General features: G+C 41.9%; 1 protein-coding gene across 3 annotated transcripts in view; it reads left to right on the forward strand.

The window, feature by feature from the left end:
• Positions 1–22,734, forward strand: part of MAML3 (mastermind like transcriptional coactivator 3) — a 391,239-nt gene that overhangs the window by 219,189 nt on the left and 149,316 nt on the right. For all 3 annotated transcript variants that reach the window (XM_074378302.1, XM_074378307.1, XM_074378308.1), the window contains exon 2: positions 15,361–16,896. In XM_074378302.1, coding sequence (XP_074234403.1) covers positions 15,361–16,896 — 1,536 coding nt within the window. The remainder of the gene's footprint in view (positions 1–15,360; positions 16,897–22,734) is intronic.

The following is a 22,734-nucleotide window of genomic DNA, read 5'->3' on the forward strand; positions in this document are numbered from 1 at the left end:
TTATGCAAACTTAACTGTAGCATTATAATGGAAACCACATAAATGATATCTGGATGGCTAGGTAAGAAAGATAAAACCAGTGAAATACATACTTTTGACTCTATATCGTTACAGTACATTTACAATGCACCACAATTTGAACAGCAAGTTGACAAACTCTGGATCTGTTACAAGCAAAGTGATTGATTGCACAGGGCATTGGGCTGGAGCAGGAAATTCTGACTCTCATTCCTTGTTCTTTCCCTGAATTAGGTTGTGGCCCCACTCTCTGTGCCTTGGTTTTTCCCTCAGTGCATCTCCCCGAGGTCAGATGGATTATCAGTGGAAAGTAACATTTACTAAGCTTCAGAAAGCAAACGTCACCATTCAGAGTCTTCTAAATCATGACAGGCTACTTCTGAGGCTTTGCTTGGTGTCATCTCTGACTACACCTCTTTGCTAATAGTTCAGGGGCAAATATGAAGTGGTTTTTGAACTTGGCATTACAATTGGGAGACAAATGCTTTAAAAAAAAACAAAAACAACTCTTGTTAAGCTGTGTATCAAATAGCAACTGTCCAGCTACTTGCCTCAGATAAGTCTGTGCTGTATTGATTTATAAGTTAGGAATAACTTTAGCTATTTGCTTAATCAGCCATGCAGGGAATGATATTGGATCATGTTATGGTCTGAATTGTGTCCTCTCCCAAAATTCAGCTGTTGAAACGGGACTGTATTTGGAGATAGGGCCTTTAAAAGGTGAGGAAGTTAAAAAATGAGGCTGTTAAGATTGGCCTTAATCCAATCTGACTGGTGTCCTTCTAAGAAGAGAAAATTTGAACACACAGGAAGACACCAGGGATACACACACACATGGAGAAAAGGTCACAGTGAGAAGGTGGCCATCTGCACGCCAAGGAGAGAGGCCCCAGGAGAAACCAAAACTGCCAACTCCTTGGTCTTGAACCTCCAGCCTCCAGAGCTGTGAGAAAATACATTTCTGTGGTTTAAGCCTCCCAGTCTGTGGTATTTTGTCATGGTAGCCCTAGCAAACTAATACAGATCACTTCAAACACCTTACCTTTTGCAACCAATGTCTATCACTATGAAATTGGAAGTTAGCATTGCAAAGGGACTCTTTTTCCTCCAGGGTCTCTAAAGACCTTCTGGGGAAAGTCCAAACATCTTACCACGGCAGACAAGCTCTCCATGATCTATGTCGCTCTGCCTTCTCCAGCCTCATTTCTCAGTGCTTCCCCCTTGACACAGCTTCTTAAGTTTCACTTAGAAGCCAGGCTTTCTTCTCCTTTGGTGTCTTCTCCTCACTATGAATCCATCCTTCAAGTCTCAGCTTACATATCAGTCCCCCCAGGAAGCCTTATCTCATCTGGACTGAGGAAATGCCCCTCTGTGGTGTTTCCACAGCTCAGGCGTCTACATCCAACTACCTTGTCCTTGCTCATCTGTTTCTTTCCCCTTCACTCAGAAGGTTCTCGAGGTCAGAAACCAAAACTTGTTCACTGTCACGTCCCTGGTGCCTGATCTGGAACCTGGCACCCTGTAGGTGTTCCGTTAGTTGAATCAAAGCATGAACACATCCGTGCAAGATATTCCTTTAAAATAGTGATTGAGCACCTAACCTGTGTAAGACACTGAGAGGACAGAGATACGTTTAAATCAGATTAGTTGCATTAGTGTGCTTGGGCTGCCATCACAAAGTAGCACACAGACTGAAGGCTTAAACATCAGGAATCCATCTCCTCACAGGTCTGGAGACCAGAAGTCCAAGATCAAGGTGTCAGCACGGTTGGTTTCTGCTGAGGTCTCTCTCCTTGGCTTGTCCGTGGCCATCTTCTCCCTGTGTCTTCACATGGTCTTCCTTCTGTGTGTATCTGTGTCCTAATTTCTTCTTCTTAAAAGAAGGGCACCAGTCAGATTGGATGAGGGCCCACCTGCAGGACTTCACTAAAGATCCTATTCCAGATACCCTCACATTCTGAGCTGTTGGGGGTTAGAGCACCCACATATGAATTTGGGGGGATACGGTTCACATTCATCATAAGCACCGACTTCATAGGTTTTTACCACCTTGGGGTACCCCTGGGGTGAATGTAGACTACTATGTTGCTGTCTCCTTTGAAAGGTTATTTACTATAAACATTCAGTAATAAGTCATTTTCGTCAAGAAAGGGGCATTTTGGAGTTGATTGTTGTTTCCAGGGGTTGGAGTGGGCTATTATATTGGGAGTTCCACACCCCCAAGAATAAAATCCCAGAGGAGGAGTTGATTGTTGTTTCCAGGGGTTGGAGTGGGCTATTATATTGGGAGTTCCACACCCGCAAGAATAAAATCCCAGAGGACTAAGGTACGTAGGCCCTTCAGAATGTGATGGTGATGGCCAACATGACCAAACTCACTGGAAATTAGCAGTCTGCAGTGGCTCATACTTGGTTAACCCCCAGGAAATTCAGTGGCCATGTGTCCAGTTCCTACCCAAGAGATGGAAACATCAGATGCAAAGGTTTTTCTCTGATCTTCACTGCTCGACTTTCAGGGCTGGGAGAACTCTGCAGGACACGAAAGTCTGGTCTTTGGGCTTCAGATTGGATGTAGAGGATTTAGGTTTATGCTCCTTAAAGGGCAAAGAAAGGGTCCACCCAGGATCAGCCTTGGTCACTCCTTGTGCGTCACAGAAATCGCTGCCCATGGAGCCAGAGTGAGGCTGTGGGAAGAGGCTGTGTAAGCGACTCTGTTGCTATAACAACAGTACCTCGGTCTAATTTCTTTTGAAAAATGAATTTCAGCTGGTGGGATGAGGCTGGGCAGCTTCTCCCCACAGAGGAAAGCTCTGCCGACGGCCTCCGGAGCTCTGCTGTTTTGTGGATCCAGGGCATGGTGCCCCGCGTGCCGCTGCTCGCTGGAACATTCTCAGAGCTGGTTAAGTCATACCCACATTGGCCTGAATGTGAGAAAGCACCTGCCTACGTGTGGATGTCATCACGCACGGGTGATTCATCCTGAAGAGAAAAATCCTCTCCTTCTGCCTTGTCTCATATTTGGGCACAAAGTCACTCTAAAGACATGTAAATAATGGTGCTCAATTGGCTGGCAAATGAAGGCGAGTCCTGTAGCTTTCAACTTTGGGGTAAAAATCTGCTCAGAAACAGAGATGTGAGAGTCAGATGCCGTCCAGAAATCAGAATAACGTCCTGTTTGCTCCCTGAGATGGTATGTGAGTGTGTGTGTGTGAGAGAGAGATGAATTCCCTTCCAGGAGGTAGCTCTTAGCTTTGCTTTATGTAAACTTCAACTCACAAGGAAGAACAAGGTCTGACCTCTTTGAGGGAAACTAGAGGCTTTTTATAGACTGGACGATCTTATTTCTATACTTCTGTTTTCCAAAGGGAGATAAACCCAGGCTGGGATTTTATTCAAAAGCAGTGTCAGGCCCAGGTGCTGTGGGCTGTTTGCATCCTGTAAGCAGCGTGTGCAGGACTTCAGTGCCTTGGAGGCCCTCCTGGAAGGGGCTGGAAACAAAAAGAAGGATTTCTCGTTAAAAAGAAGGGACATGTTGAGTAAACAGTGAAATAAAAATATTCTTGATTCCTACCCAAGGGAGCGAAAAGTACTCAGCCTCCCTGAAGTATTTCTCCCCCCGCCTCCCAGAAAATGAGCAGGTTGAAACCTCCTGCTTCGTTCTAACACGCCTGTTCTCTGGTCTGTGTTGTCGGTGTGTCTCCAGCTGTGAGTGGTGCAGATAAGATCTGATCTTTTCATTGGCCCTTTACCTCCCTATGGTTTTTCCCTTCTTTCTCACCAACCTCCTTGGCCGTCATCTCTTCGCAGCTCAGCTCTAAATAAAATCCCATTAGGAATTTCAGATTTAATACAAGGTCATGAATACAAGCAGGTTTGACTAGATAATGTATGCATGACTTCCAGTGGGAGATATTCCTCGGGAAATTGTTTCTTATCCTTAAAAATAAATGCAGTGTAATGTGTGTGTGAGAGAGAGAGTGTGTGTGTATGTGCGCTCGCACGCATGTGTTTATGTATCTGAAAAGACAGAGCAGCTCAAGGTTCAGGTTGTGGAATTCTGACAGCAACTACAAATCTCCGTGGAGCTTTTCCTACAGAAAGCTACTGAGTGAAGGAAGCTGCCACCAGGACGCACACATCTGCTCCCTACTGAAGTTTTCAGGGCTGCAGCTCTCATCACTTCTCAAACACATGCTAAATTTGCAGAGTAACATCTTTACTCTTGGAGGAGTGCGGAGCTTTCCTGTGAGTCAGGCAGATCTAACTCAAAAACATGAACACATCCTGCTTAGACCGTCACGACCCAGATGTCTAGAACACTTCCCAGAATTTCGCAGCAAGGTTTGCTGGTGTTTGATCAGGATAGGAGTCATCAGAGGCAGAAGAACACAGTAGGTGAGAACACATATTTGAGGGGCAGGCAGCACAAAGCAGGGCTCTGCTGTGTACCCTGGGACAAATGACTACCCTCTCTGAGCCCATTCCTCATCCATCATAGGGGTATTGTGAAGATTCACTAAGTGAATACAGATAAAGCATTTAGCTTGATCTTACATCCTAAGCTCTCAGCCAATTAGAATATCAAATAACAATAATATCTTGAAACATTTAGTAAGCAGTGAACCAAATTCTCTAATAAAGACTTGGAAGTTTAGAGTTTTCTACTGAAAACTATGTGAGGAGAATTTGAAAGTCATAGAAGCTAGGCATTTACAGAGATAACAGTCTCATTTTTAATGAGTAGTTAATAATTTCATGGAAACGCCCATTTGAACTATATGGAGCCTGTGAAAAAATTTTATTACTTCAGATATAAAGAGTACACGGGGTGGAAGAGTATAGCTCAGTGGTAGAGTGCACATCTAGCATGCACAAAGTCCTGAGTTCAATCCCCAGTACCTCCATTTAAAATAAATAAATAAATGCACCTAAGTACCTCTCCCGAAACAAACAAAATTTTTAATATATATTAAAAAAAGAGTACACAGAATTCCTGTGACTTGTGATGAGAATAGAATTTATTCATTCAATTGAGAGAAAGCCAAGAGCCTCTATGAACATTTATGTGTTTGGAAATACAGGGATGTGAGATCTTGGGACTGAAGCATTTCAAAACGTCCAGGGCATTGACTGCCACTGCTCCTGGTGTTTTTTGATCCATTCTAAATGTGTTGTTGTGGATTTAGTCGGTGCACTTTAGGCATAACTAAAGGATAAAAGCATGCCTAAAAATTCAGCCACACACAAAAAAGATTTAAAAGGCTTTTAAAGAGTTCCTTCCCTTGGTGGCTCACAGCTGGAATTGAGTGGGTATCCACCTTCCAAATACTGAAAAGAGGAACCACCACTCTCGTGTATACACACCGAAGACTACTTGGGAATAGAATTTTAAATCTGACTCATAGCAAAAAAGGAAAAAGATCATAGTCATTTCTAAAAATAAACTCAAAGTCTCCCAAAATGTTCTGAATGGTCCTGTTCCTTTGGGCTAGGGGCTCAGCAGTATCCAGCATCCCCTTGGGCCTCTCAGATGCTTACTAGGTGGCAAGGCCCATTTTAAGGTGATCCTTTTCTTCCTGGAGGCTTTCAGAACAGAGATTTTTGACTGACATCCCCTCCAGAGCCCCAGAATTTCCTACAGACTAGGTCCAGAGAAGCTGTATTCTGGGATGGTCACATGTAGAGGTTTTAGATTCTTGGCTCTCAGGGAAATGTGTGTGTTCATGTGTGTATTTTTAAATTCATGTGCCTTTCATTACATAATAAAATTGTTTTGTCTCTAAACTAATGTTAGGAGTGTGTAAGGCTGACGAGGCAGATTTCAGGAGTCGTGATAAACTTTCTCTTTTTCTTTTGTGTTGCTCTACTTTTCCTGTAGACCCCCTTAAAACAAACATATTCACCTTTTGACAATATATGTCACATGTGCTCACTTCCTGTTGTGGTCTTTGTTCTTGGGAATGAATCCATCCCTTTGCACCTGACACACAGGCATACAGCGCGCCCTCAGTTCATGAGGAATGAAAATTAAAGTAAGAATATGATGTGGAGGGAGAAAATGATCTAGGCTATGACCCTACTCAGAGAAACCTAAAATATAAAAAACAAACATTTTCATGTCAAATCTTGTAGAAATGCAAAAGGCTTCTGCAGAATTCTTGATAGTCTGAGCTTTGAAATATCTCAACTGAGAGCATTGTTTTTTTAGTCCTGTTTATGAGCTGTCCCAGAGTATGACCAATTAACTCGGAAGCATTTTATATTGACAATTGAGTTTGTGTGTATTTTTTTAACCAAACCAACAACTTCAGAATGTTGGAACTCCAAAAGAATTATGAGTCTAGATTAGAATTTCTGAAAACTAGGGACACTGGACCAACTACCTCAGAGGAATCTGAGGTTTTTGTTATCTTTCTTGTGTCATCAGCCTGTGTCCCAATCTGGGCCCCACCTTTAGTTACTAAATCAAACTGTGGAAGTGGGACCAAGAAATCTGCATTTTTAACAGCTTCCCAAGTCACTTTAAAGTTGGATAATCACTGGTCTAGAAAACTGAACCTTTAAATAAACCTCAAAAGATCCTTATTCTAAGGGTGCTTAAATCTCAAAGACAGTTCTGGAAATGTTTTGCACACTATTCATATTCTACTAATTAAAATATCTAGCACATGAGTATTCGGGGTCACTCATCAAATATATTAAATAAGCAAGTCAAATTTTTCCATATGTTCATATGCCTATTATCTGTTGGTAGAATGACAAGAAAATAACCACTTGAAAATTGATTCAGTGAATCATCTTCTGGTTTGACCAGAGCAGATCAAAATGACCAAAATATTTATTCTCTGCGAGCTTCTAAATTAGTTATAGCATCTGTAAGCTGAGATTCCAATTCGTCTTCAAGTCTTGAGAAGTAATTGTGTTTCTAATGTTTGGTGAAGGAAGTGCATTTGGTTGGAGAGGGTGCTTTGGCAGGTGAAAACCCCTTGAAACCTTTGTAAGGAAATTTAAAATTCAACTATGAAAATACCCAACATGTTGGGTTCACATGGTTGACAAAACATGTGACCTTGGTGATGTTATATAAAGTCTGAGTTTCAGTTTCACTCTGCTTCTCCATGATTCTCTTCATAATTCTCTCGAGTTGTTCTCAGCATAGGCTTCCTGGACCCTTAGAGTCCTCAAAACTATTAAGGAGGGGACAGTCTACCAGCCATTTCCAGCATTTTAAAATAGCCAAAACAAATTGTACATTTACTCAATTATCATTAAAACACTAGACAGGCCAACATTCTCAAGTGCCTGCTTGGGGATCTGTTACATAACCGAGTGTGGTTATTTGAGAAATCTTTTTAGTATTCATTCATTCGAACAATCACCTGAAGGAAAAGGAAACAGTTGTGATAGGATGTTAGGATGCCATGGGAGCACACAGAGGGGTCTCCAAGATTAGGAGGTATGGGGAGGGGCTGTTAAGAGAGACTGCATCGAACATACTGTTTCAACTGAATCCTGATGGACACATAGAATTGGTCAAGTGAAGAAGTTGGTGAGAGTATAACACATGCAAAGACTCAGAACAGTGTGTCCTGAGAGCTACAAATAATTACGTGTAGCTGAAGGTTTAGAGTTGATTGGTGTTGGAGGGCCAGTGGAGGGGAAGAAGTTTGGAGGTGAGAGCTAAGACCAGAGAGGTAAGCAGGGATGAGGACCAAGTTGTGCAGGGCTTGGGTGTGGGACTTTGGTGATGCTGAAGACAGCGGATAGCTCCGGAAGAGGGGGAGGAGTTCACATTTTATCAAGAAAACCACAGCCACGGTGCAGAGAATAGGTAGAAGAAAGAGTCAAGACTGGAGCAGAGAGGCTCGTCAGGAGCTGCTGCGGAAATCATGACAGAAGTGTTGATTATCTGAACTGAGGTGCTGGGTTGGGTTGGAAGGATGAGAATGAAATCCATTCATAATGAGAACAGATAGCCTTTGAGGTTTAACTGAGTATGGGTGGTGGGGAGAGGGTGGAATCAAGGATGATTCCTGAAAACAGTCTGAAAGAACATGACCATGATGAGCATTGGAGCCCAGGGCCATTGATGAAGGCAGGACTTCACCGTCTGCATGAGGGGAAATTGTGGGCTATGTAGTCAGACCTGAGTCTGAATTTGAATCCAGGTTGAGCCACCCCATCCCACTCCCAGCTCTGTTATCTGAGGCTTAATCTCACTATGCCTAAATTTCCTCCTCTGTAAGGTGGTTATAATAAAACCTACCCACCTTTTAGAATCAGTAAGAGTAAGAGACAGGAATCTTGATAGTTATCCCAATATCTTCCATCCTAAAATCTTCATTATTTTAATAGTAGGATCATCATCTTCATTCCAAGCTCCCTGATCCTGCCCAATTTTATGCAAAGTCACGGAGAAGGCAATAAGAGCTTTTTATTTTTAACTTTACTAAAACTGCTAAAAATCTAAAGGAAAAACGAGTATCTTGATTATGGACACACTGGCCCAGGGGACCCCTTGGACTCTATTGGGGATGGGGCCCTTCTGTGTCGGCAGAGACCTACTCACCTTAGCCACGTTCCTCCTTGCTATGGGTGTCGTCCACCCCTCCCCACTCCACCTCCTCCAAAATACTGCCCTTTCCTCTGTAGAACCATCAGACCAGCACATGACCTGCCCCAGAGGTTTGCTAAGAGGATAAAATAATGATTCTGTGTGAAAGTACTTTATTACCCCAAAGGCACAGCTCTTCTTATTACTACTGGTCTGGGTGTCATATCACCCCTCCCAAACCATTGTGTCTCTACTTGCCTCACATGTTGTTTCTGCCTCTCAGCCAGTCTCTCTGTCTCTGTCTCTGTCTCTGTCTCTCTCTCACACACACACACACTCACCCAACAGTTCACAGAAACACAAGCCATCAAGCCATACGGTAGAGGAGAGACTCACGCTGGAGCTACTGTGCAGGAGGGATTGTTTCCTTCAGAGCCCTTGACACAGGAGAGCTGCCCCCATTGTCACAGGCAGTGTATGCGCAGCAGACTTAAGCTCCGGGCCCACAGCGTCCCTTAATGGGAGAAAACATTTATATGTGATGGTAATGATACCAGAACAAGGAAGCTAATGCTCGGTCAAGAGTTCCTGTGACTCTTCCACGAAAGCACAAATCATACTAAGAGGCTCCAGCTTTGTGAGGCAGGAAGGCCAGGGACTTCCTAGAATAAGGCCATTTGGGAAGAGACCCTGACGGGAGTCCTTGGGAGGATGGAGAGTCCCAAGGACATTTCCCGTGCAATCAGCCTTTCTCTGCTCACTGAGCAGAGTGCTGGCGAGTTACTCCACCTTCTCCCCTTTTCCCGCCCACCCTCCTCCTCTCTCCCAGGAGGGACATAGGAGAAAGTTAGATTCTCAGACCACCTTGCCATCTAGCAAAGGAGGATGGGACACGGGAGGGATGCTAAGATTGCTCTGCTATTTTGGACACAAACAGAAACTATAACAGGGCTTCAGTGTGCCTTCAGTGATGTCGTTCTTGTATTCCCAGTGCTGACATGTTAAATATATGTCAAGATTGGGGTTAAAAGGGCCAGCAGTGGAGAACTCTCAGCCCTCAAGGAAAAGGAAGCAGTCAGTAGCTCCATTCAGGTCGCAGCCTGGAAGTAGATTTGCTTTGAGCCTCAACAATCCAGTCTGTTGTACAATCTAGGACACGAATGCATTAGCACTTGGACTCAGACTTGAATTGCAAATATGATTTTTGTTGTTCATATTTAAAAAACCACGCAAGATGCTTGGAAAACATTAGGCTTTTGCAGGCTAGGGAACAGAAATATGATCACTTTATCTATTTGTATTTTAGAGATCCAGAAACTCATCTATCTTGGGTACAGTGTGACTATTGGTGTCACTGTATTTTAAAAATAGAGTAAGCTAAGGCTTAGTTGGTGCTTACTAGATCCCAGGCCTGAAGCTAAGTGCTTTCCGTGCTATTTCATTTAAGTTCATCCTCACAGTAACTGTATGAGCTAGATATTGTTAACCCATTTTGCAGATAAGGAACCAAAGCTTAAGAGAGTTTAAATACATTTTCCAGGATTCATTCATTCAACATGTATTTATCGAGTGTCTACTGTGAGCTACTAGGGGACCAGTAGTGAAAAAAACAGAAAAATCCCTACCTTCATGTAAATAACTATCTACTGGATGGTGTCGTAGCTAACATTTATTAAGCATCAGACAGCATTTATATGTATTAACCCTTAGGTGGGGGGTCTGGGTTTGAACTCAGGCCTCCTAGCCCCAGGGCTGTCCGCCTGTGTCTGGGTTCCTGCTCTGTACTGCCTCACCCATGGAGGCCTGCTCTGTGGGTAAGAGGTGGGACTTGGGGTTCCCAGTCAGACCTGTCTGTCTCCATGGTCTTGGCCACCACTGTTTTCCAGAAGAACAAATAGAGCATTGTCTTTCTCCATCTCTGCCCCATCCATTTCACGACCTGGAACAGAGTTGTGGATTTGTACTTTATAAAATAAAGTCGGGTTCATTTTTAAGACAAGTGCTTACTTTTTTAAGGTTAACATCCCTTCAGGAGGTGCCAAGGGCCCCAAACCTTATTTCCTTTAGACCCTGAAGCTGTGATATCTGAACTTGCCACTGTGTGTTGGAGCTACATTCAAGTATCTGCCGTACCTATGATCAGAACCACAGTTTCCTGGTTTATTCAATAAATAAGGTAATTTTCTAGCAGTTTTTACCTAATAGGATGGATTGAGCCAGTATCTTCTTTGAAGTCAAATTCCAGTGTGTCCTGGCTAGAGCCTTGTTTTCAGCAATTCAGGGGCTTCTGCCAAGTGACTGCAGAATGTTTGGTGTTGTGATTAAAAATATAAGATTTAGGAACAAGGGTTAGACTGGGTCTTTACTTAAGGACCTTTTCTGTTTAGTTTTGAAATAGAATGCTCGACTTATGAGAGGATAGCAGTAAATCCCCCACGTCATCTCCGGATTGGGTTTACTGTATGTAGGGCTCTTCCGGAGCCTTAGCAGGTCTGCGTGTGAGTGCGGAAGTGCAGGGTCAGAGGGAGCCCGCGCCTCTCTTCCGCGCTCTGTGATACGCAGCACATCTGCCAAGAATAGGTGAGTGCACGAGTAGGGGGCTGTTCTGCCTCCCCTTCCCACCATGTCACTCTACCCTGTGCCTTCAACTCTGTAAAGCTGCTGAAACCTCCATCTAACCCAACCTCGTCTTCCCTTTGTCACCATCCAGCAAGCAGTTCATCAGGACCTCCCCTATGTCAACCTCTTTCAACTGGGGCCCTAGGAATTAGCCCTTTCTGAAAGAAAGGAAGGGGGCAGACAGATGAATTAGGTTTGGACTTAATAGATCCATAGTGTTAGCAAGACTTTTCTTAACTGGACTTTTAAGATGAGTCCATTTAAGTGGGCACAACACTCTCCAGGGTTAGAGATCCCATTACCAGGAATGTAGAATCTCAAAGTCAGGCATTCCCTGTGGTCAGTGGAGTTGCCTCCTGCTCTGATCCAAACTCACCTCCTTCAGCCTCTGTGAATTAGACAATAGAATCATTCAGTTTTCCACCATCTATTAACCAGTGCTAGGAACCTGAACACTGGATGCAGCCCTGGATACACAGTAAGCAAGTCAGCCATAGCCCCTGCCACCTTAGAGCTTGCTAAACAGACACTTAAGCAGTTGCCCCAAAGGATGGCAGAAGCTATGATGGGGAAGTTGATGTTGCTTGGAAAAACTTACTCCAAGATTTCTAACCCAGTGTAGGTGGGGCAGAGGAGGTGCCTAATGGAGTTGGTTTGGGGAAAGGATGTGAGTTGAAAGGAGATTTCCTAGAGGAAGTGAAATCTAAGATACAACCTGGAGGATGAGTAGCTGTTACCAGGGGAGGGGGAGAGGGAGGGAGACGAGTATGTTCCAAGGAAAGAAAACAACATTACAGTGGCATAGAGGCAGAAGGAAGCTTAGCACATTTAAGAAACTGAAGGAGTTTCAGGAGAGTTGATAGAAAATGTTTGGCAGGGCCTGGGGAGTTGATGCTCAGCAGAGAGGCATGAAAATGAGCCTAGAATGATGAACAGGAGCCAGGTGAAGTAGTTTGGATCTTAATCTAAAGACAGTGGAAATCATTGCATGGTTATAAACAGGAAGGGTAATAACATATAGATAAATACATATCTATTATTGAAGTATAATTGATTTATAGTATATTATTTTCAGGTATACAGCATAGTGATTCAGTATTTTTACAGATTATAATCCATGAAAAATTATTATAAGATAATGGCTGTATCTATTTATATATATAAAATAGCTAAAATAGCTTATCTATTTTATATATTGTAGTTTGTATCTCTTAATCACATACCCCTAATTTGCCCCTCCCTCCTTCCCTCTCCCCATTAGTAACCACTAGTTTGTCTTCTATGTCTGTGAGTCTGTTTTGCATATATTTCATTTGTATTATTTTTTTAGATTTCACATATAAGTGATAATATACAGTATTTGTCTTTCTCTGACTTATTTCACAAAGCATAATATTGTTTAGGTCCAATAACATTGCTACAAATGACAAGGTTTCATTCATTTTTATGGCTGAATAATGTTTCATTTTGTGTGTGTGTGTGTATATACATATATACATATACAACATCTTCTTAATCCATTCATCTATTAATGGGCATTTGGGTTGCTTCCATAGCTTGGCTACTATAAATAGTACTGCTGTGAACATTGGTTGGGGGGAGGTATCTTTTTGAATTAGTGTTTTCATTTTTTCTGGATATATACCCAGGAGTGGAATTGCTGGATCATATGGTAGTTCTATTTTTAGTTCTTTGAGGAACCTCCATACTATTTTCCATAGTGGCTCCACCAATTTACAGTTCCACCAAGAGTCTACAAGAGTTCCCTTTTCTCCACATCTTCTCCAACATTTGTTATTCATAGACTTTTTGATAATAGCCATTCTGACAAGTATGAGGTGATATCTTATTGTGGCTTTGATTTGCATTTCTATAATAATTAGTGATGTTGCGCATCTTTTCAGGTGCCCATCAGCCATTTGTATGCCTTCTTTGGAAAATTTCTATTCAGGTCTCCTGCTTATTTTTTGATTATGTTGTTTGTTTTTTTGATACTGAGTTGTGTACACTGTTTACATATTTTGGATACTAACCCTTTGTCAGTCATATCATTTACAAATATTTTCTCCTAATTTTGTAGGTTGTCTTTTCATTGTTTCAGTGGTTTATTTTGCTGTGCAAAAACCTTTAAGTTTAATTAGGTCCCATGTGTTTATTTTTGCTTTTATTTCTTTTGCCTAGGAGACACATACAAAAATTACTATGATTTATGTCAAAGAGTGCTCTGTCTATATTCTCTTCTAGGAGATTTATGGTTTCAGGTCTTACATTTAGGTCTTTAATCCATTTTAAGTTTATTTTTGCATATAATGTGAGGAAATGCTCTAATGTCAATGTTTTACATGCAGCTGACCAGTTTTCCCAGCACCACTTGTTGAAGAGACTGTCTTTTCTCCCTTGTGTAGTCTTACCTCCTTTGTCATAAATTGACCATGGGTGCATGGGTTTATTCTTGGGCTCTCTATTCTGTTCCACTGATCCTATGTGTCGGTACCATGCTGTTTTGAATACTGTAGCTTTGTAGTGTAGTCTAAATTCTGGGAGAGTGATGCCTCCAGCTCTGTTCTTTTTTTTTCAAAATTGCTTTAGCAATTTTGGGTCTTTTATGGTTCCGTGTGAATTTTAGGATTTGTTCTAGTTCTGTGAAAAATGTCATGGGTATTTTGATGGGGATTGCATTAAATCTATAGATTGCTTTGGGCAGTATGGCCATTTTAACAATATTAATTCTTCTAATCCAAGAGCATAGGATATCTTTGTGTTTATTTGGACCATCTTCAATTTCAGGAAGGGCAATATAATTTTTGAAGGAGGTGGCCGTACAGAGAATAGATTGATAGAGAGCAAAACAATGACTAAAATAGATAGAGAGTGAATGGATGGATGAGTGGAGGCAAGGCAGAGACCTTTTAGAAGACTGCTGCAACAATCTAGCAAGAGACAAGATTGCCCTGGACTAGGATGGTAGCAGTGAGGTTGGAGATAAGCAGGCATATGAGAGAATGTTTTGGATGCAGAATCCATATGATGTGGTGATTGTGATGTGAGACATTTCAAGAAGAATGCTTAGGTTTCCATTTTGGGTAACCAGGCAGATCCTGAGAGAGGGACAATTGGTGAAAAGATAATTAGCTCAAAGTTGAGACATGTTGAGTTTTAGATGCCCGTGAAACATCAAGGGAAGAGAATGGCAGAGTTAGTGGAACTCAGCAGGGAAGGCTGGGCTGGGCATGTTGTTGTGGGTGCATCAGCCTCAAGAAGGTAGTTAAAGCTGTTGTAATGGATGAAATCATCTAGGCAGGCATGTAGAGTGGGCAGGGGAAAAATGCTGAAGACCAAATGATGAAGAATCCCATCATTTAGGGGAACAAAAGAGGAATACATGAGAGAGAGCGAGTGCAGATGGAGAGAAAGAAGGAAATCTAGGAAAGTGGGATATCATTGAAACCAATTATCATTGAAACCAGTGGAAGTGTGCTTTTATTTTATTTTAATATATTTTTATGGAAGTACATTCAGTTTACAATGTTGTGTCAATTTCTGGTGTACAATACTTCAGTCACGTAGGAACATAAATACAGTTGTTTAGAACAGAGCAGGCTACTGTATCACTAAGTGCTGGGAGGTCAAGTAAAATATGAACCAAAAGGAAATTTCAGGTTCCATTAACCATTAATCTTCATTTCTATGCTATTCAGTAAATGTGTTAAATTCTATATTCTTAGAGGATTTTTAGTGTTCTTTAGAATATTGTTGATTTAATTTCTTGATGTTCTCAATTAAGATGTGACAAGAATTTAAGATAGATATTAACATCTTTCTTAAATATGACACATTTTGGTCCACATCTCATGGTTGTATTCATTTGGAAAATAATAATAGATGATTCTCCCCTATAAGAGAAGTATTGCCTTAACTGATTTTTTTCCTTTGTTCCACCCTCGAATCTTTAGTTGCTTTCTATCTCTTAGCCATGCGAGTTCTGCTTTTGGATAAAATCTTTTCCTATAGAGTTTGAATTGAAGCCCAGCCAACTTTGAAATTTGAAGTGTAACTTTCTGATGTGTTCTAAACCACTTAAAAATTAGTTCATAGCCATGCACACAACCATGCTTAAAGAGTAAACTATGCCTTGGAAGTTTAGTCATTCTTTTCCATTTCTTTTCCAGCTCCAGGAGACTGTGAAAAGGAAGTTGGAAGGAGCCCGATCACCACTTAATGGAGACCAGCAGAATGGTGCTTGCGATGGGAGTTTTTCTCCAACTAGCAAGCGAATACGAAAGGACATTCCTACGGGGCTGGAAACCATCAACAGCTTGCCCAACATGCCACTGCCTTCAGCTTCTCCTCTTCACCAACTTGACCTGAAGCCTTCTTTGCCCTTGCAGAATAGTGGGACGCACACTCCTGGGCTTCTGGAAGATCTCAGTAAGAATGGGAGGCTCCCAGAGATTAAACTTCCTGTTAATGGTTGTAGTGACCTGGAGGATAGCTTCACCATCTTGCAGAGCAAGGACCTCAAACAAGAACCTCTAGATGACCCTACTTGCATAGACACATCAGAAACATCTCTTTCAAATCAGAACAAGCTGTTCTCGGACATTAACCTGAATGATCAGGAGTGGCAAGAACTGATAGATGAACTGGCCAACACGGTTCCTGAAGATGACATACAGGACCTGTTCAACGAAGACTTTGAAGAGAAGAAGGAGCCAGAATTCTCACAGCCAGCGACGGAGACCCCCCTGTCCCAGGAGAGCACCAGCGTGAAGAGTGACCCATGTCACTCTCCTTTCACACATGTTTCCATGGGGTCTCCCCAGGCCAGGCCGTCTTCTTCTGGTCCTCCCTTTTCTACTGTCTCCACGGCCACCAGTTTACCTTCTGTTGCCAGCACTCCCGCAGCTCCAAACCCCGCCAGCTCACCGGCAAACTGTGCAGTCCAGTCCCCTCAAACTCCAAACCAAGCCCATACTCCAAGCCAAGCTCCCCCTCGGCCAGGAAATGGTTATCTCCTTAATCCGGCGGCAGCAGTGACGGGGGCTGGTTCGGGGTCGGGCCCCGTGGCCGGGCCTGGCTCCGACCTGTCGCCAGCAGAGCAGCTCAAGCAGATGGCGGCGCAGCAACAGCAAAGGGCCAAACTCATGCAGCAGAAGCAGCAGCAGCAGCAGCAGCAGCACTCAAATCAGACGTCAAGTTGGTCTCCCTTAGGGCCTCCCTCCAGTCCATACGGGGCAGCTTTCACTGCGGAAAAACCAAATAGCCCGCTGATGTACCCCCAAGCCTTTAACAACCAAAACCCCATAGTGCCTCCAATGGCAAACAACCTGCAGAAGACGACAATGAATAACTACCTCCCTCAGAACCACATGAATATGCTCAATCAGCAGCCAAATAACTTGGGTACAAACTCCTTAAACAAACAGCACAATATTCTGACTTATGGCAACACTAAGCCTCTGACCCATTTTAACGCAGACTTGAGTCAGAGGATGACACCACCGATGGCCAACCCCAGCAAAACCCCCCTGATGCCCTACATCCAGCCGCCGCCGCCGCCGCCGCAGCCGCAGCCGCAGCCACCCCCGCAGCTCCAGGCCCCCAGGGCCCACCTGAGTGAGGACCAGAAACGCATGCTTCTCATGAAGCAGAAGGGAGTGATGAGCCAGCCCATGGCTTACCCGGCACTTCCATCCCACGGTCAGGTAAGTGTGAAAGCGGAACACACTTGAGCAGTTCTCGCGGTGCGTTTCAAGATTGTCGGTGTGTGATGCACTCCAGGCTTCAGCGATACGAGGCTTAATTACCTGCAGAAATCCTTCCTACACATCCTCATGTAGTTGCCAGGTTTGTTCGGGGGGTTTTTTGTCCTTTTTTCTAAGAGACAGAAAAAGTGGCACAGTAGACTTTCTTGTATTTGAATGCCTAGGAACCAAACTCCTTTTATTCCGAGCAGCAGAAAAGAAACCACAAATTACATAAAAGTCTCATTCTAGGAAGGCAGGCTGTAGAGGCGACATGACAGAACATGGGGAGCTTCCTGTACCTTCTCTCCTAGGTCAATCGGTCCTGGGCTGGGGTGGTAGGAAGGTCAGAGCATTTAGGGATCTCTGCCAACAGTCTTACAAGGTCCTGAAAAAGCCTCCATCTAACTGAATTATGAATCATGAAAATTTGGATTCTTGGTATTCAAAGGTGGGAGAGTTTTCTGTATTTTCAAAGTGAAGTTGAAGAATAGCTTTTTGTCTGACTGCGTGGTGTTTCAACACTGGTTGGTGAACTGGAAATTAGAAGCTGTCTCAACCTCATGGCTTGAGGGTGCAGTAAAACCTCTCCAAATCATTCGGCTGTGATTCAGGAGAATGTAATGATGAGTATCTCTTAGTGCTGTATCAAAATAGTCTTTTTCCCCACTGTCTTTCGTCATGTCATCCCAGTGTAGGGGTGGAGGGCTCTCAGGGATCCGTGGTGAAAATAAGTGGCAACCAGTAGAGAGTGAATGCTCATTGACAAGCATTGGCCCTCCTCGCCCTGACCAGTGTGCCACACAGCCAGAGCTCCTTTAACACTTTATCTGCCTGCAAGGAAAGGGGAAATGGGGAAATGCGCCACCTGTTCTACTGACCTGACCTGACGTGGGTGAATTCAGGAGCCATCATTTTACTGCCAGTTGCTGTCAATTGTGGGGGCACAGTTCTGTGCCTCAGTCCTCTCAGGATGCGTTGCAGTTGGAGATTTTGCAGAAAAGTCTCTGCTTTAGGGACCCTCGTGTGCAAACAGGTTCTAACTACTGCTTGACTGGTCAGCCACAGTGGGATGCATGAGAAACACCGCAAAGTAATGCAGGGAGATCTTGCATCACCGGATGCTGTTTGCATCATATGTCCTGGTGTGCCCGCCCCACTCCCACCCCACCTCCCCAAGCTTGATGCCGGCTGCAGGGCTGGAGATGGTCCTGGCCTGCAGAGACAGGCCTGGACTCTGTGGCTTGATTCTTGTCCTTCACAGCGCTTCCAACCCCAAAACCTCACAGTGGTTTCTTGTCTGCACATGCCAACCAGCTCTAAAGAAATTCTGTCTGGAGAAATAAAAATGTAACTTGCTTTACATCAACTGCAGTCAGTAGCAGGTAGAAAAACCTCATTGAAATGTGAACTTTTATGCTTTATCTTGGTTTCATTAAAATATATATATACCATTGGAAAATGCAACATTTTATACATTTCAGTATTAATTTCTGAAGCTGGCAGAAATAGAGCCAATACACAGGGATGTTGTTGTAGCCCAGACGCCCATCAGAGGTTTATGAGATCACAGGCTGTCAGAATGGTCTGCTGTTAATCTTAATACAAATTGTGCTTCTGCACCCACTGTTTTTCAAACGGGCTACAGTAAAATACTTCCTCCAAGCCAGACCAAGGATGATTAATTCGAAATCTGCAGACCTGTGGGCGCGGTGTGATCCATCCTCATTCCCCATCCTCACTAAATATCTTTTGAAATTCGCTACCATGGGACAAAGCTCCTGTCTTTGCTGGAACATGAATTTTGTAGGTGCTTATTTCGGGTCCTTGTGCTTGCCTGGCTGTGAGTAACGGAAACCTTGAGCTGCTAAGGTCTTGTTTTGAAAGGGCTCGGTCAGGTGATGAAGAAACAAAAGTGATGCTTTTCTGGGTTAAATTCATGGGCTCCTCCTCTTTTTTCATCTCACAAGGTGCTTTCAGGATGAACAGAATCTTCCCCATTAGAATAATCACTTCTTAACCTCATAAAGAACCATCAAGGAAAAGTATGCTTTTTAATGAAATACTAACTCACCACTGTTTGAAACAAGCTTCAAAATACATATATAAACATGTGAATATCTTTCTGCAAACACACCATTTGTTTCATTGCTTTTATCTGATTGTGGAGTAGTATTGACACAGCTCTCAGAATAGTTAATTACAAATACGAGCATGAATTACAGGCGAGATCAAAAATATAATTATACACAGGTGTGGTTCTTATTTGTTTTCTGCTGTTGCTAGTGAAAATTCACTTTATTCTTTCTTGGCCACAAGGACCATGATCAACACTTAGTTTTAATGAATGACTTGAGCACAAAAGCCAATAACATGAGAATATTTATTTTGAGATAATTATCTTACACAGATGTTTACTTATTTGGGATATTTGCAGAAAATGCCATTCCTCTCCGAAATGAATAGAACTTCACTTTGTTCCTGTAAGTTTCAAAAAAGAGAGAGCCAAAAGGAGATAAAAAAACTTATTTCAAAATTGTGAATGTTTTATCTGAAAATTCCACTTCTCAGAATTTACATATTATTCCTTATAATTAGAGAATTGAACAAAGATTTAGATAGAAAGATTATGCTCATGGTGTTACGTATGATAGTGGAAAATTAGGACCAAAATAAACATTTTGGAAAAATAAATGATGTACATGAAAATCATGCTATTAATGAATGATTAATCACATGGAACTCCTCATAATATGAGTGAAATATGATCATACAACAGCTCATATGTTAACGATCCAAATTGTGTTTTTAAATAAGTATAGAAAATACTGAGTAGCTAAAATATTAAGAATGGTATTTCTGGTTGGTAAAATTATAAGCAGTTATTTTTTTTTTCTTTATACTTTACTGAATTTTTTAAAGGTCCCATTATACATGTATGTTTAATTCTACCATTAGGGGAAAAAAAAACTTTTTTAAGGACGGAAAATACCTACCCTATTTTTTTTTAAAGGTTTACACTTTGCTAATTCTTTGTTTTAAAAATCCTTACTATCCAATTTGCCAGTAGGGTTGCGGTGATACCGTTGCTTTCTATTCATTTACATATATGAGTTGTGAATCCTTGCTTTAGGAGGTAGTTCAAACCCTTTCTCTCCACACTCACTCTTTTTTCCTTTCTCCCTCCATGTCCCCTTTTCACTCCTTACAGTCTTCTCTTAATTTTTATGAAAATCAGCTAAAATAGTGACAACAAAGGTCTTAATAAAATTTCCACCATTGTAAGCTTTCACATCCTCTCTGGGTTATAATCATTTCTCCCTTCCCTCTTCTCTTTTTCTTCTTTCTGGAACCTCTCTTCATCATGTATGTGGACCTTCTGAATTGCTACTGCACGCTAGTTTTTAAAATACATGTTAAAATATGTGTTTCTGTACTGAAAGGACAAGAACACACTTTGGTTGTGTCTATCATTATCTTTTCCTGATCTTGTTTCTCAAGGACAGTATCTCTCTCTCTCTTTCTGCTTTTGCTAATTTTTGCATAGTACTTAACACTGTGTCTTAAATGTAAGGATGTTTCATAAGTCATTTGATGACACTGAGCAAAGTTTGGCCCCAAAATATGTTTAGAGTTGATTATCAGCTCCAGGGGAGAGAGTGTTAGCACAAATAGCACAGAGCTGCTATTGAGATCAAACAGAAGAACTGGAAAGGCAAGTCTGAAAAGAATCCTTTGATAGGAGGTGGTTATCTTGAGCCAGTGGAACAAGGAAATCACTGGGATGGCAAACTCTGTCACTGTGTCTGACGAACAAAAAAACAATGGAGCAACTATGAAAGAAGTACAACAAAAGCAAATGACTACTGGCTGGTCAAGGAAGGATACACGGATACCCAGAGCCCAAGAATAATTCCTACAGGCAAGAGTGGAAAGTGAAACATTTCCAAAATGTGATGTTAATTTTTACTACTTTAGTTGTGATCATAGGACTAGATGAGTCATAGACACTCTCCTACCTTACTCTTTATCTGTGTATTTTCTGTGGGTGGCTGCGTATATCATAATGATTCCATGTATGCTTATACTTTACAGAATGTCTTCCCCTTTCAATTTTATTTTATCAAAATCTGTTGGATCTCATGTGCAGTAGCCATAAAATCTCCACAGAAAGAACAGAGTGCTTATATTCACAGACATCATGGAAATCTCTTTGAAGATACATTTCCTTTAACTTTAAAAACTTGGAGCCCCTTTGTTTAGTTTCTGTAAAATATATATTGTTTATTTTATCCAAATCATACGTGACATAGTTCAGAAAGTCAGATGGTACTTTAAGGCTCATGATGAGAAAGAGCAGCCCCTGCTTCGTCTCCTCCGTTCTAATTCTGCCTCCCACAGGTGGCTGCTTCAATTCATTAAGTTGTTTTCTCTTATTTATCTCCATAAACTGCTGTTTCCCAATATTTCAATTATTTGATACCACAGAAGACACGGATTTAGCTCACTTCCACTACCCTCACACAAAAAAACCCACCCCCCTTCACATAGTCTCTCTTTTTCCTTACCATACTCAGTATAACTAGATGTATCACAAATTATGATTTGAAAAGTATTCCATGTTTACATGACTGACTTTTGCACAGAGCCTCACAATTTAGTTGTAGCTTACTATGCTTATATTTCCTTTCTTGTGTAACTTTTTATTTTCCCTGGGATTTATAACTGCCTCTTTATTTAATTTGGTATTATCTCTGCACCTGCCTTCAATCTATCCTCAACCTGTCTGACCCTGTAAAATTTTCAATATGATCAAACACATCAAAGAATTATTTTCTTCTTTTCTTTTTTTCTCTCTCTCCCTCTTTCTCTCCTGCCCTCTCTCCCCTCCCACCTCCTACTTCTCTTTCTTTCTCAATTTCTTTCTCCCTCTTTCCCTCTTTGCCTCTCTCCCTCTCTCCTCTTTCTTTCTTTCTTCCTTCCTTTGTTTCTTTCTCTTTGTTTCTTTCTCTTTGTTTCTTTTTCTTTCTTTCTTTCTTTCTTTCTTTCTTTCTTTCTTTCTTTCTTTCTTTCTTTCTTTCTTTCTTTCTTTCTTTCTTTCTTTCTTTCTTTCTTTCCTTCCTTCCTTCCTTCCTTCCTTCCTTCCTTCCTTCCTTCTATTCTTTTACATATATGAATAATATACAGTATCTCTCCCCAAGGTTTACACCCTCTTGTTCCAGTCTTCTTCTATCCTGCACTTTTCTTGGTCTGCCTCTTATTCTTGGTCTGCCTCTTAACTGAGGTCCCACAACTGCCTCTCACCATCATTCTTGGAATATCTCACCCCGCTCCCCTTCTATGTTGCATTATCTGCTTTCTTGATCCCTCCTCCTCCTTCTTGGCTTAGTCGCTTAAATTGGTGGAGCACATCCTCAGAACTTCTTAAGAAAGGGTGCACAGGACATTGTTTTTATGAATACTATTTTTGAGAATGTCTTTATCCTCACACCTGAGTGATAGTTTGCCAGCTGTAGCATTAAAAATAAGAAAACATGTTGCATCTGACTTGTAAAGGCATTTCCTCACCATCCTGTGGCTCTCATACTGTTGAGAAGTCCAGTGACATTTGCATCCCCTTCTCTATGTGCGTAGCCTGTTTTTTCACTCTGAGAGTTTTTCAAATCTTCTATCCCTGACATTTCATGATGATATGCCTTAAAGTAGCCCTTTTTCATTACTGTGTCTGGGACTATGTACCTTGTCCTTTTTTACTTTGTAAATATGTCCTTAAGATATGTTCTTGTATTATTTCTTTGA

This window comes from Camelus bactrianus, chromosome 2 (assembly GCF_048773025.1).
Source record: "Camelus bactrianus isolate YW-2024 breed Bactrian camel chromosome 2, ASM4877302v1, whole genome shotgun sequence".
Taxonomy (NCBI): Eukaryota; Metazoa; Chordata; class Mammalia; order Artiodactyla; family Camelidae; genus Camelus; species Camelus bactrianus.